Source organism: Pelodiscus sinensis, unplaced genomic scaffold (genome assembly GCF_049634645.1).
Source record: "Pelodiscus sinensis isolate JC-2024 unplaced genomic scaffold, ASM4963464v1 ctg62, whole genome shotgun sequence".
NCBI lineage: Eukaryota > Metazoa > Chordata > Testudines > Trionychidae > Pelodiscus > Pelodiscus sinensis.
In genome coordinates, this window is record NW_027465946.1 from 524983 (window position 1) to 544660 (window position 19678).

At 61.4% G+C, this 19678-nt stretch overlaps 1 protein-coding gene across 4 annotated transcripts; it reads left to right on the top strand.

The window, feature by feature from the left end:
• The first annotated feature begins 5122 nt into the window (after positions 1-5122).
• LOC102458012 (leucine-rich repeat and fibronectin type III domain-containing protein 1-like protein) lies at positions 5123-18320 on the top strand. 4 transcript variants are annotated; one of them, XR_012899740.1, is made up of 6 exons: positions 5123-6170; positions 13046-14441; positions 14980-15515; positions 17033-17225; positions 17694-17872; positions 18106-18319. XR_012899740.1 is itself a non-coding variant. In XM_075917224.1 (5 exons), the coding sequence occupies exons 2-4, from the start codon at positions 13066-13068 to the stop codon at positions 17092-17094; spliced, it is 1974 nt and encodes a 657-aa protein (XP_075773339.1). In that variant the 5' UTR covers positions 5123-6170; positions 13046-13065; the 3' UTR covers positions 17095-17139; positions 18106-18320. The 4 variants fall into 4 exon arrangements, 1 of the variants encoding a protein (XP_075773339.1); XR_012899739.1 differs by having other exon boundaries at positions 17033-17139; positions 18106-18318; XR_012899741.1 differs by lacking the exon at positions 17694-17872 and having other exon boundaries at positions 18106-18320.
• Positions 18321-19678: the final 1358 nt, after the last annotated feature.

Below are 19678 nucleotides of genomic sequence, written 5' to 3' on the forward strand. Positions count from 1 at the left end.
TTCCTGCTAGCATTTCAACCCCAGTTCTGGCACTCAGAAGCCTTATGGCCCTGGGAGTCCCACACAGCTGTGGCTTCCACATTGGCGCCTCCGCAGGTCCCGGAGCCTCTGACAGGGATAAATGTCTGCAACAAGAAAATAATGACTAAGCAGGATGTAGAGTTTAATTAAGCTCCAATCCTGAAGCTCCAGGCTGCCCGGCCAGCGAGCTGACCCAGGCCTGCGTAGCCAGCTATGGGACGGGATGGGGGAGATAAACATGAAACCTGTTAATTCCCAATTTCTGGATCAGAAAGCAGCTTTTGCTCAGCAGGCAGGAGCCTGGGGTTTGCAGTGGGCTGTGGGTCGGGGTGAGGGGCATCAGCAGGGCTGGGAGGTCCCAGGTCTGGGCTGGCAGAGGCTGTGGATCAGGGTGAGGGGCATCAGCAGGGCTGGGAGGTCCCAGGTCTGGGCTGGCAGGGGCTATGGGTTGGGAGTGAGGGGCACCAGCAGGGCTGGGAGGTCCCAGGTCTGGGCTGGCAGAGGCTGTGGATCAGGGTGAGGGGCATCAGCAGGGGTGGGGGAGCCCAGGCCCTAGATAGCAGGGTTAGGGGTTGCCCTGTCACTTGCTCTCCCATGATTCTCTGCTCGCACTTATGCACTGGTCAGTAAGCATCAAAAGCCCTTGTTCACCCCTCCCCAGTCACTTTGCGGGCTTGGACACTGGAGTGATTCGTGAATAATTGTCCCACTTTACAGTCACTCCTGACCTTGAATCTGAATCAGTTTCACAGTGTAAACAAACCCTGTCCACTTTGAATCATGAGGACTAAGAACCAGGCACCCTTGTTACCTGAGCATGGGCATCTGCCTGTGTAATCAGGCACAGTCAATCGTCTTTAAATTCACATCCAGCCTTAATCTGGATTATTTTCTCCATATAGACAAATCCTAAACCTCTATCCACTTTCTTCCATCCACTCTCATTTGCTGCTAATTCTTCCTTCTCTATTGGAGTGGCACCATTTGCCTTTAACTATTGGGCCAGTCCCTATTTACCATTAATTGCCCACTCTTCTGGCTGGCTTGTTTCTGGCCTACAAGTGTTACTCAGCAAATAACCATGTAGGAGCCATGGGTGTTGCTTGAGAGATTTCTTCTCTCTCCTGCTTTCACCACCTGAAGGCTGCCCTGGCATAGGGACCCCTTCACTCACCCCAGGAGCATATGCAGAGCCTCTGTCCGGCCCTGTCCCAGCCCTGGTGAACGCTGACCCTCTGACAGCAGCATCAGGATGCCTGGGTTCTATTTGTGGCTCAGCTGCTGGGCAACCCTAAGTTAATCACATATCTGCTTCATGCCTCAGTTTCCCCATTACAGTATCGGGGGGCCAGGTAGGTGTGGCTAGTAATTAGCCAATCCCTGGCAACTCCACCAGTCTCTCCTGGGACTTCTCATTCCACCCTCTGTTAGTGACTGAGAACCTGCCTTGGGTGGGCTCAGGGGCTGGTTCTGCCCCTGGCTCTGGAAGGGGAGTGGGGTCTAGTTGTTAGAGTGCTGGGAAGGGGACAGGCTGGGAGTCAGGATGCCGGGATCTCTTCCTGGCTCTAGGAGAGGAGAAGGGGCTTGAGGCTAGAGCAGGGCATCTAGCGATTAGAAATGCAGGGCCTGGGAGCCAGGACTCCTGGGTTCCATCCCTGGCTTTGGGAGACGAGAGGGATCGGAGGCTATACTGGAGTGTCTAGCAGTTAGAGATGGGGCTGGGAGCCAGGACTACTGGATGAAATCCCTGGCTCTTCCCCAGCTTCCGTGATTTTGGAGGTGATCCCTTGTCCCCTCTGTCTGCCTCAGTTTCACCATCTGTAAAACCAGGCTAATGACAGCAACTTGTCATAGGCTTACGAGGCACCAATCAGTAGCAGCTGCAGGACTAGATGGGCCACTGAGACCCGCTCCCCTCAGCTGCCAGCCAGCAGGGTTGCCGAGGGGCTGGCCCCAGCAGTGTTCATCAGGGATGGGCAGGGGGAGCGAGGCCCAGACCCTGTCACCAGAGAACAGGCCACAGTCATGCTGCTACCCCCTTCTCCTGCCCATCCAAGATCAGAGCAGAGGGCTCAGCTTCCCATGGGCCCTCTGGTCAGGCATTTGCCAGCTGGCTCAGTGGAACCCAGTGCCCCTCCACCCATCCAGATGCCCGGATGCTCCCAGGGAAGGAGCTGCTTTCCCCAGACTCTCCCCCTTTGTGTTGCTGTGGTTCAATTTCAGTGCAGAGGGCACCCAATAGCCACCTGCCACCCAGTGTCTGGGTTTAATTCTGCTCCTTGCGTCTCTCCCCTCACCCCCACCCCCACCTCCAAGCCCTTCCTGGGCCAGGGAGCAGGGAGAAGGAGCATTCAGAGAGGCTGCCGCTGATCCCTGAGATGAGGGGAGGCAGAAGGAAAGTGGCCCAGTCCTACCCCACCCCTGTCCTATCATGGGGGGAGCAGGAGGTGGGGGAAAGGCAGAGAGCATGCCCTGGAGGGAGGGGAGCAGTGTGGGAACAGCAGCTGGGTGATGAGTGAGACCCGCTGCAGCTCAATCCTGACCCCCACCCTGGCCCAATCCCCATCTCTGCCGGTGCCCCTCAATCCCAGCCCTGGGCTTCCCCACATTCCTGTATCTCCAGCCTCAGCTCTACTTGCAACGGCTCCCCCTCTAGCTCCCGCCCCGGCTGCAAGGGGGGGGGGAATGGGTCACGGGTGTTTTACAGACCAAACCAACTTAGATGGCTCGAGTCCCCTAGCGCTTACCCCTGTCTCTGCCGATCACATAAGCACAGGGTGAACCGTGCTGCAGCGCTGACCTTTACAGATGCAGCCAGTGCGCAGAGCCAGGACACCGGCGACAGCCCCCAAAGCCAAATTCAATCCCCCATCCCCAAGTCAGGGCCCGGGGCTCCCTGGGGCGGACAGAACCGGCTGGCTGGTTTCACGTGCCTGGACAGTGGGTGTCTCAGAAGACAGGGGCTGGGAGAACTGATGCCTCGGTTCTGTACAGGGGCTGGGAGAACTGATGCCTCGGTTCTGTCCCCAGTTCTGGGAGGGAGTGGGGGAGGAGCTGTTAATTGGCACGTCCTGCAGCACAGCACCTCCTACTGCACCCCACCCTGCCCAGCGCCCACTCCTGGCAGCGCAGAGCACCCTGCTGCACCCTGCCCTGCTCCCTACAGCACAGCACCCCCTGCTGCACCCCACCCTGCCCAGCGCCCCACCCTGCCCCACTCCTGGCAGCCCAGAGCACCCTGCTGCACCCTGCCCTGCTCCCTACAGCACAGCACCCCCTGCTGCACCCCACCCTGCCCAGCGCCCCACCCTGCCCCACTCCTGGCAGCCCAGAGCATCCTGCTGCATCCTGCCCTGCTCCCTACAGCACAGCGCCTCCTGCTGCACCCCACCCTACCCAGCGCCCCACCCTGCCCCACTCCTGGCAGCCCAGAGCCCCCTGCTGCACCCTGCCCTGCTCCCTACAGCACAGCACCCCCTGCTGCACCCCACCCTGCCCAGCACCCACTCCTGGCAGCGCAGAGCACCCTGCTGCACCCTGCCCTGCTCCCTACAGCACAGCACCCCCTGCTGCACCCCACCCTGCCCAGCGCCCCACCCTGCCCCACTCCTGGCAGCCCAGAGCACCCTGCTGCACCCTGCCCTGCTCCCTACAGCACAGCACCCCCTGCTGCACCCCACTCTGCCCAGTGCCCACTCCTGGCAGTGCAGAGCACCCTGCTGCACCCTGCCCTGCTCCCTACAGCACAGCGCCTCCTGCTGCACCCCACCCTACCCAGCGCCCCACCCTGCCCCACTCCTGGCAGCCCAGAGCCCCCTGCTGCACCCTGCCCTGCTCCCTACAGCACAGCACCCCCTGCTGCACCCCACCCTGCCCAGCGCCCACTCCTGCCCCACTCCTGGCAGCCCAGAGCACCCTGCTGCACCCTGCCCTGCTCCCTACAGCACAGCACCCCCTGCTGCACCCCACCCCACCCAGCGCCCACTCCTGGCAGCCCAGAGCACCCTGCTGCACCCTGCCCTGCTCCCTACAGCACAGCACCCCCTGCTGCACCCCACCCTGCCCAGCGCCCCACCCTGCCCCACTCCTGGCAGCCCAGAGCACCCTGCTGCACCCTGCCCTGCTCCCTACAGCACAGCGCCCCCTGCTGCACCCCACCCTGCCCAGCGCCCCACCCTGCCCCACTCCTGGCAGCCCAGAGCACCCTGCTGCACCCTGCCCTGCTCCCTACAGCACAGCACCCCCTGCTGCACCCCACCCTGCCCAGCGCCCCACCCTGCCCCACTCCTGGCAGCCCAGAGCCCCCTGCTGCACCCTGCCCTGCTCCCTACAGCACAGCGCCCCCTGCTGCACCCCACCCTGCCCAGCGCCCCACCCAGCGCCCACTCCTGGCAGCACAGAGCACCCTGCTGCACCCTGCCCTGCTCCCTACAGCACAGCACCTCCTACTGCACCCCACCCTGCCCAGCGCCCACTCCTGGCAGCGCAGAGCACCCTGCTGCACCCTGCCCTGCTCCCTACAGCACAGCACCCCCTGCTGCACCCCACCCTGCCCAGCGCCCCACCCTGCCCCACTCCTGGCAGCCCAGAGCACCCTGCTGCACCCTGCCCTGCTCCCTACAGCACAGCACCCCCTGCTGCACCCCACCCTGCCCAGCGCCCACTCCTGGCAGCCCAGAGCACCCTGCTGCACCCTGCCCTGCTCCCTACAGCACAGCACCCCCTGCTGCACCCCACCCCACCCAGCGCCCACTCCTGGCAGCCCAGAGCACCCTGCTGCACCCTGCCCTGCTCCCTGCAGCACAGCACCTCCTACTGCACCCCACTCTGCCCAGCGCCCCACCCTGCCCCACTCCTGGCAGCACAGCGCCCCCTGCTGCACCCTGCCCTGCTCCCTACAGCACAGCGCCCCCTGCTGCACCCTGCCCTGCTCCCTACAGCACAGCGCCCCCTGCTGCACCCTTACTGGCATTGTCCAGCAGGGGCTGGTTGCCAGGCGCTGCTCACAGGGAGACAGGACTAGGGCCGGTTGCCGGGCAGTGGTTGCCAGGCGCTGGCCACAGGGAGACAGCAGGGGGTGGTTGCTAGGCGCTGGTTGCCTGGCGCTGCTCCTGGGAACCGAGCGGAGTGGGGGGAGGGGCTGGTCGCTGGCCAGATGCGGGGCGAAGGAGGGGCTGCTGCTCCTTTAAGAGGGAGGCTGTGTGGGCCCTGCCCCCTGCTTTGCATATTGATGAGGCCCAAGGACCGCTCCCAGCCTGGGCGATCGGCAGCGTCGGGCTGCAGGGACCCGCCAGCCACCGCCCTGCGCTGCTCCTGCACCTGGGCATTTCTCCAGCAGCGCCCGGCAGCCAGCATCCTGCTGTATCTCGGCAACCAGCCCCCCGCTCCCGCGGCCGCCGGCCCTCCCCCGCGGCACCCCGGCAGCCAGCCCCTCCCCCGCGGCACCCCGGCAGCCAGCCCCTCCCCCGCGGCACCCCGGCAGCCAGCCCCTCCCCCGCGGCACCCCGGCACCAGGAGTCCCGGCTGGCGGCTGCATTGGTCACCTGGATCTTCAAGCCCAAGGAGCGTGGGGGAAGGATCTGACCCCCCCCGGGCGGTTTGGCCCGCTCCCGAGTGGGGGCCCGGGGTACAGAACCCGCCCTCCCTGGGATGGACGGCGAGCAGCTGGCACTCCTGAGCAGCGACCTCCGGGGACTGAGCGAGTGACCGGCCGGCTCCCCTACCCCTGAAGGCCCCCTCCAGACGCAGCTTCCAGGTCGCTCCGAGGGGCAGCCCCCCTCCCTTCGCCTACAGCACCATCTAAAACCCTGGGGTAGCTCATGTCTCCTGGCTTTGAGGAGATGCAGCTTCCCCCCCTTGTCTGACCCCCCAGCATTGCATGAAAACGCTCCCCTCTGACCTTCAGTCCAGGCTCGCTATTTTACCAGCTCCCCGCCCCGTGGAGAATGCCCCCCACTGCATAGCAGCGCCTGGTGGGGAGAGCTCCTGGCGCTCAGATCCCCCCAAAATACTGGGGTTTCCTGGACCTCTGGGCGCAGACTCGGGACCCCGCAGCCTGGAAGTCAGCGCTGAGGTGGACTGCTGAGCCCCCGCTCCCGACCTGAGCCCCGAACCTTGCCCAGCTGGGCTCTCTGGCACTGCAGCACCAGGTAAGTTGTGGGAGTTGTCCCGGGGGAGGGGCATGGCAATGAGAGGGGGAGGGAATTGGGGGACAATTGTTCCCCCATATCTGTGTAAGGACAGTGAAATGGGAGGGGACAGTGAAGGACCTGTGATGGGACCCCAAATTTCGTTCTATGGCTCTGGGGAAGAGGGCGATCACCTGATTGGGATGGGGGGGGGGCTAGAAAAGGGTGTCTGAAGTTGGCTGGGCACTTGTCCTATTGTTGTCAACCTATGGAACTCACTGCCATACGGTTTTGATTGATAGGACATGTCTGTGGATGACAGCGGCATCATCTGGGGAGGGGATCCACTTCTAGGCCACAAGCCATAGCTCTTTCAAGGCTGTGGGGGTATTGGGGATGGAGGAGGTGTCATGACACAGTTCCCAGACCCCCTCCACTGCAATATTCATCTTGGATTACAAAATGGTTACTCCATCCTGGGCTCCACCCTGGTGACACCCCTCCCCACTTCCAAACTTGTAGTATGGCTTGAGGGTGGGGGAGGGACTACCCCAGGATGAAGGGCCAATCTGGCAGCCCATTTGCCCCACCTGCCCATCTCCCCCCCCCCCCCATTGGGGCGCATTACTTTCATGGCTTGTCCATTCTCAGCCAAGAATTGAGGTGGGGTAAGGTGTAGCCTGGACCCCCAGGGAGGGGAGGTGTCAGTGGGGGTGGGAGGGTGGAGGGGACAAGGTGATGCTGAGAGAGGAGAGGAGAGGGGAGGGGTATTGGGGCAAGAGGGAGGAAGAGGAGGGGGAGGGGTGGGTGCTGGGAGAAGGGGTTGAAAGGAGGGGTGGGCATGAGGAAGGTGGGGATGGAGCAAGTCATGTGTGAGGGCACAGAGGGACATGAGGGGAACTGAGGCAGAGGATGGTGAGAGGGTGGGCATCAGAGAGAAAGAGGGCAAGGGGGCAGGGGCCGTGAGGGAAGGAGGAGGCACCAGGAGGGTGCAGGGGTAAGGGAAGATGCTGGTGCCAGGGGATTCTGGGGGTGAAGCAGAAGGGCAGACACATGCAGTAGAGGGACCAGCACCAGAGGAGAGAGGCAGGGCAGGTGTGTAGAGGGAGGTGTTAGGAGAGGGGATGAGGAGGGGTAGCTCACATGATCAGAGTGGGACTACTGGAGGAGTGGGCACAGGGGGGAGAGAAGGGCTGGTGCAGGGGGGCAGGTCCGGGGAGGGCAGGAGTCAGGACAGCAGAGAAAGGTGCAGGGTGGGGAGCAGCAGGCACCAGGGAGCTGATGGAGTAAGGAGAAGAGACATGGCAGCAGAGGGAAGAGGAAGAGATTTATAAGATATTTATTAATAACTTGGGTGGCACATCCAAACAAGCCACATGAACTCAATACTGGTGCACAGCACAAAATTCATTCCACTTATGGGAGGAAAATCGTAGAGGGAACACTTTTCCCAGCCTCCCTTCCCCCCCAGTTAATGTGATACAAATTGGGTTAATGCAATTGCAGGATAGTTGCATGGGGGGGGGGGGGGGGGGGGTCCAGTGGGGGCCAAATTCATCCCTATTGGTGGAATGATGGTGGGAGAAGTTCTTAGAAGGGGTCACACGACACCTTTTACTTCTGGTCATGTGTCCATCTTGACCCTGAGAGTGTTACCTCCAGAGCCATGGCTAATGGCCAGGGGTGTGGCTAGTGGGGGCCAGGGGTGTGGTTTACAGAGGTCAGGGTGCGTGGCTAATGTGTCCCTAATTTTGGTTCAGAACCCATACTTTCACTACCCATAATTTCATGGCGCCTGTGGGCATCCTGCAGGGGGAGGAGCAGAACGTGAGGATCTCTTCCGGGAGGGGGAGGGGTGCATTGCACTGGGACTCACTGAGGTTTCCTCCCCTCTGGTGGGGGGCAGGACACAGGTCAGGGATTAAATACCTGGGGCAGACCCCCCTCCACTCCCCCATCACCCAGGGCCTTTAGACAGCCCAGAGAGGCCAGGATGTCTGCACAGCTGGCTCCAAGTCCCACCCACTCAGGGGAGGGGCTGTCTATAACCAGCTTCAGCCCCAAATGCACCTCCATTGCTTTGGGGAGAGAAATGGGTTGGGGCAGGGTGGCTGGAAGGAGCACAGGTGACAGCAGGCATGTGGAGGTGATAGTGTATGGGGGCTGTAATGGGGCAGTAGATGGTGCATTGGGGTATGGGTATGGGCCATAGGTATGTATGTCAGGGTATTAGGACTCTGGGTCAGTAGGTGGCATGAGGATGTGTTGTGTGTGCTGGACTCCAGGGTTGTATATCAGGAGCATGGGGGGGATGGAAGGGGGTGTGTTGCATATGGGAGTGTGGGGGGGACCAGGACTGTATATGAGGGGCATGGGGGGATGGAAGGGGGTGTGTTGCGTATGGGAGTGTCAAAGAACCAGGGGTGTAAATCAGGGGCATGGGGGGATGGAAGGGGGGTGTTGGGTATGGGAGTGTGGGGGGGACCAGGACTGTATATCAGGGGCATGGGGGGATGGGTATGGGAGTGTCAAAGAACCAGGGGTGTAAATCAGGGGCATGGGGGGATGGAAGGGGGTGTGTTGCGTATGGGAGTGTGGGGGGAGGGGGGACCAGGACTGTATATCAGGGACATGGGGGGATGGAAGGGGGTGTGTTGCGTATGGGAGTGTGTGGGGGGGGGGGGACCAGGACTGTATATCAGGGACATGGGGGGATGGAAGGGGGTGTGTTGCGTATGGGAGTGGGGGGGGACCAGGACTGTATATCAGGGACATGGGGGGATGGAAGGGGGTGTGTTGCGTATGGGAGTGGGGGGGGGGACCAGGACTGTATTATCAGGGACATGGGGGGATGGAAGGGGGTGTGTTGCGTATGGGAGTGGGGGGGGGGGACCAGGACTGTATATCAGGGACATGGGGGGATGGAAGGGGGTGTGTTGCGTATGGGAGTGTGGGGGGGGGGGGGACCAGGACTGTATTATCAGGGACATGGGGGGATGGAAGGGGGTGTGTTGCGTATGGGAGTGGGGGGGGGACCAGGACTGTATTATCAGGGACATGGGGGGATGGAAGGGGGTGTGTTGCGTATGGGAGTGGGGGGGGACCAGGACTGTATATCAGGGACATGGGGGGATGGAAGGGGGTGTGTTGCGTATGGGAGTGGGGGGGGGGGACCAGGACTGTATTATCAGGGACATGGGGGGATGGAAGGGGGTGTGTTGCGTATGGGAGTGGGGGGGGGGGACCAGGACTGTATATCAGGGGCATGGGGGGATGGAAGGGGGTGTGTTGCGTATGGGAGTGGGGGGGGGGACCAGGACTGTATATCAGGGGCATGGGGGGATGGGTATGGGAGTGTCAAAGAACCAGGGGTGTAAATCAGGGGCATGGGGGGATGGAAGGGGGTGTGTTGCGTATGGGAGTGTGGGGGGGGGACCAGGACTGTATATCAGGGGCATGGGGGGATGGAAGGGGGTGTGTTGCGTATGGGAGTGTGGGGGGGGGGACCAGGACTGTATATCAGGGACATGGGGGGATGGAAGGGGGTGTGTTGCGTATGGGAGTGTGGGGGGGGGGGACCAGGACTGTATTATCAGGGACATGGGGGGATGGAAGGGGGTGTATTGCGTATGGGAGTGGGGGGGGGACCAGGACTGTATATCAGGGGCATGGGGGGATGGAAGGGGGTGTGTTGCGTATGGGAGTGTGGGGGGGGGACCAGGACTGTATATCAGGGACATGGGGGGATGGAAGGGGGTGTGTTGCGTATGGGAGTGTGGGGGGGGGGGGACCAGGACTGTATTATCAGGGACATGGGGGGATGGAAGGGGGTGTGTTGCGTATGGGAGTGTGGGGGGGGGGGGACCAGGACTGTATTATCAGGGACATGGGGGGATGGAAGGGGGTGTGTTGCGTATGGGAGTGGGGGGGGGACCAGGACTGTATATCAGGGGCATGGGGGGATGGAAGGGGGTGTGTTGCGTATGGGAGTGGGGGGGGGGGGGACCAGGACTGTATATCAGGGACATGGGGGGATGGAAGGGGGTGTGTTGCGTATGGGAGTGTGGGGGGGGGACCAGGACTGTATATCAGTTGCATGGGAGGATGGAAGGGGGTGTGTTGCGTATGGGAGTGTCAAAGAACCAGGGGTGTAAATCAGGGGAATGGGGGGGTGGAAGGGTGTGTGTGGGTGTGTCAGGGGATAGGGAGTCTGGGAGCATTGGGGGCACAGAGGTGTGTGTCAGGGCATTGGCAGGTGTGGAGGGCAGTAGGACTGGAGAGTGTTTGGGGGTGGGGCATGTTGGGGAAAGGGGTGGGACCTGCGGAGTGTTGGGAGCAGCTGGCCTAGGTCACTCCTGCCTTTTGCGTGCTCCACTTCACGCCAGCCAGGAGGTCAGAACAGACCTTGCCCCCTGTGCGGACGAGGGTTGCCCGGTTTGGTGGGGGGATACCAGAGACAGGTGAATGGTACCTGCGTCTGGGTACCAGAGCGGCTGGGTCCGGGTCTGATCTGTGACGGGCATAAGCCAGGATATGGGGCTAGATTGGCCTGTTGGCCAGGGCAGGCAGAGCTCATGAGCAGACACACAGCTGGGAGCCCCCCATGCCAGCTGGGCCCAGAAGGTGCTGATGGAAGCTGTGGTGATTTCAGGCTGTCATTGAGGGTTCCTATCTGGCAGGGCCCAGCTTTTGGAGACAGTTCTGCTGGGGTTTGGGTTGCCCTCCAACAGCACCCTGGGCCAACAGCACCAGATTTTCCCCAGATCCAGAACATCAAACCCCATCGGGGTCCAAATCCGACCCACAACTGAACTGAGGGAGGGGCCAGCTGAAGCCACCCCTGAGTCCATGCGGGTCAGATATTAGGTTAGAGGGGCTTCTGGGAATCGGGGAGGAGGGCAAGGCCAGGACAGCAGTGGGGTGGGGGGATGGCAGCTGGGGCTGCTGCAGGCAGCTACGCCGCTTTTTCAGCTGTGTGTGTCCTGATTGCCTTGGGGTGGGTGGAGGGGCGGGGGGCAGCCTGGGAATCCAAACCAAGCTGCTGATTCCTGCTGCAAAGCAGGTGGAGGGGGGACACAGGGTAGACCAGAGGCAACAGAGTGGCTTAGAGCCCAGGGCTCCCCCAAGCTCTGCCAGTGCCCCTGGCTCCCGACCCGCAGCCCCTGCCAGCCCAGCCCTGGGCTCCCCCAGCCCTGCCAGTGCCCAACTCGCGACCTGCAGCCCCTGCCAGCCCAGCCCTGGGCTCCCCCAGCCCTGCCAGTGCCCAACTCCCGACCCGCAGCCCCTGCCAGCCCAGCCCTGGGCTCCCTCCAGCTCTGCCAGTGCCCCTGGACTTTGCCTGACTGAAGTATCCTGATCTAGTTGAAGCAGCCCAGCCCATGGAGAGTGGCTGTTTATGGGGGTGAAGGTGCTTCTAATAGTTCCACTGCTCCAGGGTGTGAAGGTGATGGGTTACCTGGATCCGGGCAGATCTGCATCCACACTGGGGGATTAATGGCTCATGTCCCTTGGCTTCCCTTCACAGCCAGGGGCGCTAGAACCATCTTGTATGCTAGAAAGGACAGGGGGCTCAGGCAGGCTCATGTGACCCCAATACTGTGGATCCCGCAAAACCACAAGGCTGGGTTCAAAGAAAACCGGGGAAACGTTCATTTCCTTTGCCGTTCCATGTCTGAGCCATTGGGGGGGGAGGGAGGTGTTGGCGCTTTTCTCTGCAGCCTGGAGGGGTAGGAATGTGCTTTCTTTGAATCTTGTGATTCTGTTTGAACTTGCCAGGAACTTTCTGGCACGGGGTCCCTGTGCCGTTTAGCAAAGCTAAGTGGCTCCTAATTACGTTGTTAATATATTAATTAGCAGGCAATGGCTCAAGGTGCTTTCCATCTACCCCTGCATTTCCAGCTGGGTGGTTGTCTTGAGTGGGATGAAATTGCTTGGGAATCCAACCTCTAAACTTTCATGTTTCTCCTTCTGGAAATATGTTTGTCTCCCCAGACCAGGGTGCAGGGTGGCTTGAGAACCGCTGACTTGTGTGCATAGGTTTGTTACTGTAGGGTCTCCTGCAAGGGCTGGGCAGCATGCATTTGTTGTTCCCCCTAAATGTTATTGTAGGGTTGCTGTCAGGGCCAAGCTTGGTCTGGTTTGATTCTTAAAACAAAATGCAGTTGGTAAACCCTGCTCTTTTCTGGGACAAACCACTGCAGTCAGGGAGGCAGTGACTCCGCATTGGCACTCAGAATCTCGCCCATCCCATGGCACAGACAACGAGTTGGGGGTGGATGAAGTGTGGTAGGGGAGGAAGTGGATATGGTCTGTAGGGGATGGATTGAGGAGCTGCATGGGGGGCAGCCAAGGCCAGGGGCTGCTGGGAAGTGTCCAGGGGGTCTGAAGTCTGGGGCCAGACACCTGTACTCCAGAGGGATGCTGGGAAGTGTCTGGAAGGGGTGTAGCCTGAAGGCTGCTTGGAAAGGCCTGGGAGTGTGTGGGAAGGGTCGGCACATGCCTCAGGCTGCTGGGAAAAGACTCTGGAGAAGATCATTTTGCGTTGGACCAATAGGGAAGGGTCTGTGCATAAAGGGTTACTTGGGCATTGTATAGAGGAGTAAACTGAGGCACAGAACGGGCAAGGTAGTAGCCCAAAGCTACACAGTGAGTCAGTTCTAAATTGGGCACGGAACCCAGGAATCCTGGTTCCCAACCCCCCTGCACCAACCATTAACCTGCATTCACCTCCACGATGTGGGGACAGAGCCTTAAAATCCTGTCTCCCAGCCCCCTGCTGTGACCACTAGCCCACTCCAGGAACAGCTTAGAGCACCCCCTGCTGGTGAAGGAGGACCCAGGCCCACAGAAGAAAGGCTCCACCATCACCTGGCTTGTCTCTCCTTCTCTCCCTGCAGCCAGGCCCCCTGATGGCACCATGGATCACCTGCTGCTCTATGCCCTGGCCCTCTGCCTGGGCCTCTCCTGCGCCCAGCTGTGTCCCCCACGCTGCACCTGCCAGAACCTGTCCCCCTCGCTGGCCGTGCTGTGTGCCCGCGCTGGGCTGCTCTTCGTGCCCGCACTCCTGGACCAGCGCACAGCGGAGCTGCGGCTGACGGACAACTTCATCGCAGCCGTGCGGCGCCGGGACTTTGCCAACATGACGCGGCTGGTGCACCTGACCCTCTCCCGCAATGCCATCCGCCAGCTGGCGCCCTTTGCCTTCGCCGACCTGCGCGGCCTGCGGGCTCTCCACATGGATGGCAACCGCCTGCCGGCTCTCGGGGACCAGCAGCTTCGGGGCCTGCCCAACCTACGCCACCTCATCCTGGGCAACAACCAGCTGCGGGCTGTGGCACCCGGTGCCTTCGATGACTTTGCCACCACCCTGGAGGACCTGGACCTGTCCTACAACAACCTGGCCCGGGTGCCCTGGGAGACCATCCGGCGCCTTAGCAACGTCAATTCGCTCAGCCTGGACCACAACCTCATTACCCACGTGCCCCAGGGCGTCTTTGCCGACCTGCGTAAGCTGGCCCGGCTGGACATGACCTCCAACAGGCTGAAGAAGATCCCCCTGGATCCACTCTTCCTCCGTCTGCCTGTCTACGCCAAGTCCAAGGGCTCGCCCCTCTCCTCCCTCGTGCTGAGCTTCGGGGGCAACCCCCTGCACTGCAACTGTGAGCTGCTGTGGCTCCGGCGCCTGGCGCGAGAGGACGACCTGGAGACCTGCGCCTCGCCGCCTGAGCTCCTGGGCAAGTACTTCTGGAGTGTCCCGGAGGAGGAGTTTGTCTGTGAGCCGCCTGTCATCACCCGCCACACGGCCTGGCTGGCGGTGACGGAGGGCCAGGCCGCCAGCTTGCGCTGCCGTGGGGCGGGCGACCCCGAGCCAGCTGTGCACTGGGTCTCTCCGGAGGGGAAGCTGGTGGCCAACGGCTCCCGGACACTCGCCTACGAGAACGGGAGTCTGGAGATCCTGGTTGCCACCGTCAAGGACTCAGGCGCCTTCACCTGTGTGGCCTCCAACGCTGCCGGAGAGGCTACTGCCTCCGTGGAGCTGCTGGTCAGCCCCCTGCCCCAGCTCAGTGACGGCACCCACCCCCCGGCACCCGCCGCAGCTGGGCCCTCCGATATCCTCACCTCGGCCAAGGCAGGCACTAACACCAGCACCACCCTGCCGGAAGGGGGGGTGCTGGTCTCTGAACTCGCAGTGTCTTCCGTCCTCATTCACTGGTTCCCACCACGGTCCGGGCCCGGCGTCCGCATGTACCAGATCCAGTACAACAGCTCCTACGATGACACCCCGGTGTACAGGTGAGCCCGCGCTGCTGGGCCTGAGTGGTTCTGTTCTGGGCTGGCCCTGGGCTGGGAGACAGGTGTGAGGCATAGGAAGGGTGTCCCCATGGAGATCGGTGCATGTTGATCTAAGCTGCTTGCAGGTGAACTGCCACAAGTTGTCTGTGCCTGGGACCCTGGAACCAAGCCCCCCCGAGGCACAACTCTCCCATCGCAGTGTCTCAGGGCATGGCCCCCAGCCATTTGGGTCACAGGGCAAGATGGCCCGGACCCGCTTGGGCAGGGGAGACTCGGCACCAGTGGGCAGAGCCCAGACTGAGCCCAGCTGAGCTCAGCCTGGGAGGGGGGATAGAATGGGGTAGCAGGGTGGCCGTGGGGTGAGGGGGTAGCAGGTAGGGTGGCCTTGGGGTGTGCATGGGGGACTGGAGGCAGGTTGTATGGTGGCTGTATGTGGCGGGTCACCAGGGTGGGGGAGGGGCAGCATTAGTGGGGTGGAATCAAGATGGGGCAGGGGTTCGCCTGGCTGCTCACCGTCCCCTTCCCACCCCCCCTGCAGGATGATCCCCCCCTCCAGCAGGGCCTTCCTGGTGAAGGACCTGGCGGCAGGCCGGGCCTACGACCTGTGTGTGCTGGCCGTCTACGATGACGGGGCGACAGCGCTGACAACCACCCGCCGCCTGGGCTGCGTCCAGTTCAGCACCCAGCCCGGCTACCTGCAGTGCCGCTCCCTGCACGCCCATTTCCTTGGTGGTACCATCATCATCATCATCGGCGGCATCATCGTGGCCTCCGTCCTGCTCTTCATCATCATCCTCATGATCCGCTACAAGCTCCACGGTGGGCAAGAGGGGCACAAGAAGGCCAAGGTCAGCAACGTCTACTCCCAGACCAACGGCGGGCAGACCCTGGCCTCCCGGGCACAAGACGGGGCCGAGAGCAGGGTCAGGGGCCTCACCGGGATGGTCCTGAGCAAGGACTGCGAGAAGGAGGTGGGCACGGGGGACACCCCATCTCCCAGGAGGAGGACATGGTCACGGACAAGTGTAGACCTCCAGAGCAAGTGCCCTGTGCCTGACAGAGCTGAGGAACAAGGTAACAGGCTTTACCAATGGGGTGAGGATCTGCATTCACAAGGGGCCCCATTTATTTCTGTGGGCCATGCAGTGACCAAACCAGGCGCTCCATCTCCTGCCACGTGCTGGGATGGCGACAATAAGAGCAGAGACTCTAGCAAGAGCTGCTGAGGGCTCTCGTCTAGCCCAGCCTGCCAGGCGCTTAGCTAGGGGTACTCCTTCTCCAGGGCTGGGACTTCTCCAAGCAGCATCAGGCAAGGGGATGGAAGTCAAGGGAAGGGATTGGAAAGAAAGGGTTCTAAGGAGTTAAAAAGGGAGGGAAACAGATACCTGCAGACATGGACAGGTGGCTGGATCGAGATGGGGAAGATGGATGGCTAGATCCATGCTGTCAGTGGGTAGGAGACTGCAGGCGATTGACTGGTAGATGGATAGATGATGCTAATGGATGGATGGCTTGGATGGAAGACGCATGGGTGCATGTAATGCAGATGGGCAAGTAGGTAACGTGGACAGAAGGGCTGGATAGTGTGGGCATGGGAGAGTATGAGTAATATGGATGGAGCATGGATATGTGGATAAAGGAGATGGATAGCGCAGGTAGGTGGATGGACGGACAGATGGGTGAACAGATGGATGGCGCAGGTGGGTGGATGGATGGACGGACAGATGGGTGAACAGATGGATAGCGCAGGTGGGTGGATGGATGGACGGACAGATGGGTGAACAGATGGATAGCGCAGGTGGTTGGGTGGATGGACAGATGGATGGACAGATGGGTGAACAGATGGATAGCGCAGGTGGGTGGATGGATGGACAGATGGATGAACAGATGGACAGATGGATAGCGCAGATGGATGGATGGACAGATGGATGAACAGATGGATAGCGCAGGTGGGTGGATGGATGGACAGATGGATGAACAGATGGACAGATGGATAGCGCAGGTGGGTGGATGGATGGACAGATGGATGAACAGATGGATAGCGCAGGTGGGTGGATGGATGGACAGATGGATAGCGCAGGTGGGTGGATGGATGGACGGACAGATGGATAGCGCAGGTGGGTGGATGGATGGACGGACAGATGGATAGCGCAGGTGGGTGGATGGATGGGTAATACAGATGGGTACACGGATGGATGAATTAATGGACAGATGGGTAATGTGGATGGGTGAGTGAATGGCTGGATGGCTAATTTAGATGGGTAAATGGACGGCAGAACAGACAGATGGGTGGACAGTTGCGTGGATGGTCAGATGGATGGATGGCAGGATGGGTAATGTGCGTAAGAGGATGGATGGACAGGTAACTCGGATGAGTGGGTGAGTGGATGGTTGGATCGATGGGGAATGTGGGTGTGTGGATGGATGGCAGGACGGATGGGTAGGTAATGTGGAGGGATGGACAGACATTAGGTAGATCAATGGCAGGATGGATAGATGGACAGACTTGTTCCAAGCAACCTAAGCAGTCCCTGTCCCGTTGCTGCTCCTGCACCAGACTAATCTGCTGTGTTTGTCCCCGTTTTGTGCAGCTCCCCCAGCAGCAGTGGGTGAGAGGAGATGGGCTGGCGAATGGACAGACATGAAGATCTGAGCGGCCAATGGCAGGAGCGTGGATGAGCCATCGGGGTGCCCCCAGGTGTGGGGGCTCCCTCAGCTGGGGGTGCCAGGAGCTGCTGCACTGGGCGTCTCCATGGGGCAGTGTCACTATCTCATCTGCAGAGGGTGATGGGGGAATGCAGAGGGACAGGGGTGGGGGGAGCCAGGGGCGTTGCACTGACCCTCTGTCTTGGCTGCTGGGTGTCAAGATTGGCCCTGCGCGGCTGAGGCCAGAGCCCGGCCTGGCCCCACTGCAGGGGGTGACTCCGGACTGACCCTGTGGGGCTGAGACCAGAGCCCGGCCTGGCCCCGCTGCAGGGGGTGACTCCGGACTGACCCTGTGGGGCTGAGACCAGAGCCCGGCCTGGCCCCACTGCAGGGGGTGACTCCAGACTGACCCTGTGGGGCTGAGACCAGAGCCCGGCCTGGCCCCACTGCATTCGGGTTTCAGACTCGTAGGCTGATGGGATCAGACTGGTAGGATCCGCTGGGGCCACTGCAGAGCCATTGCGCCCCTCCTCTGTTCCTTCCCTGCTCCATGCCCTGAGGGTGCATTTCTCCCCAGCCTCACACACGTTCTCCTTCTCTCTCCAGATCCCCATGGTCACCAGAACCAGTGGGGACGCCCTCCTTGCCCCTGCAGGACTCCCCATTTCATTCCCCCCAATCCAGCCTCTCCCGGGGCAGCCCGGACCAGATGGGACCCTGAGAGCTGGACTGTGCCCCTTCCCCCCACGGAGCAGGGCCTGTGAGGGGGCGCGGCCAGACAGGCGGTGAGTGGGGCCTGAGGAGGGCTGGCAGGTCATCTCCCTAGAGCCTGAGGGGAGGGAGGAGAAATCTCTCCCCCTGTGGACTCCTGCTTTGACCCAGACCCAGGACTGCAGCCCACAGAGATGGGGGTGGCTGCTTCCCTACAAGGCTCCACTGCTTCTGTGCCCCCTTTGCTCCCCTGCCCCTCCCACACTCAGGCCCCAGGCACTGACCCATTTCTCTGTCTTTGTTTCAGGGCTTTTCCATGGACCCGTTTTTCCCGACGGTGCTGCCCACCCCTGCCCTGGCTCAGGGTTTGTCCTGGGCCCACATGGCTGGCCCTGTGCTGGGGGCTCCCCTGCAGCTCCCGGAACCCCTGCTCTTGCCCGCAGCCCCAGCAGCTGTTTTTCTACACACACCCCTTTCCGAACAGTGTCTGGAATTTTCTAATAAACTTGGCTGCTCCAAGTGAGCCCTGCCTGAGAGCTGTCACTGGGCTGGGGGTCTTTGCATGCGGGGTAGGGCAGGGGTATGGTCTAGGCTCTAGGGGGTCATTATACCGGCAGTCCCCGGGTTACGTACAAGATAGGGACCGTAGGTTTGTTCTTAAGTTGAATTTGTATGTAAGTCGGAACTGGTACATATTGTAGGGGAAACTCTAGTCAAACATTTCTCCAGGGCTCAGTTTTATTCTCCCACACCTCACTTCCCTCAGTCCTTTATTCTCAAGCTGAGGTGTCTGCTGAGAAAAGCCGCCCCGCGTCTCCCTGGTCTGCTGGGGGGGGGGGGCGGACGCTAGCTTCGCGTCTCCCTGGTCTGCTGGGGGGGGGACGGACGCTAGCTTCGCGTCTCCCTGGTCTGCTGGGGGGGGGGGGGACGGACGCTAGCTTCGCGTCTCCCTGGTCTGCTGGGGGGGGGGGGCGGACGCTAGCTTCGCGTCTCCCTGGTCTGCTGGGGGAGGGGGGGCGCTAGCTTCGCGTCTCCCTGGTCTGCTGGGGGAGGGGGGGCGCTAGCTTCGCGTCTCCCTGGTCTGCTGGGGGGGGGACGGACGCTAGCTTCGCGTCTCCCTGGTCTGCTGGGGGAGGGGGGGGGACGCTAGCTTCGCGTCTCCCTGGTCTGCTGGGGGAGGGGGGGGCGCTAGCTTCGCGTCTCCCTGGTCTGCTGGGGGAGGGGGGGGGCGCTAGCTTCGCGTCTCCCTGGTCTGCTGGGGGGAAGCAGCTAGTGCGGGGTTGCCTCACCCCGTTTGTAAGTAGGGATCCGATGTAAGTCGGATCCATGTAACCCGGGGCACCATGAGGGTGGCACCATTGCACGAGGAGCATGGGGTCACTGTAGTGAGGTGTTGGGGGGATTAAGGGAAGGGGGGGGTGCCATGTGCTGGAGATTCGTTGCAGCAAAGGCCCCTGTGTGTGTGGGTGCAATGCACTAATGAGTGGGGTGGGGCCTGGGAACCAGGACTCACTTCTGGGATCTGGGGGGGCCTTCCCCCAACTTGCTTGTTCAGACCCAGTCTTGTTCTCTCCTAGCCCTGCCATCCATCTCGTCTTCCCCTCTTGTGGTGACCAGCTCGGGCTCACAGCAAACTCAGGCAGGGTCATATTTAACAGGTTCCCTGAGCGATTGTACCAGCCTTGGGGAGGGGTTTAGAGGAGTATTCTGACTGTACTGCACACAATGACCCCGCCAGACTCCCTCACCCCCAGCTTGCTGAGCTGTAAAAACCTGGCTTGTCCCAACCCCATGTGCCCTTTCCTCTTCCTGGGCTTTTATTACCAGTGAAATTCAGTGACTCTAAACACGGGCCTGCCGGGTTAGCTGGTAGCCGCTGT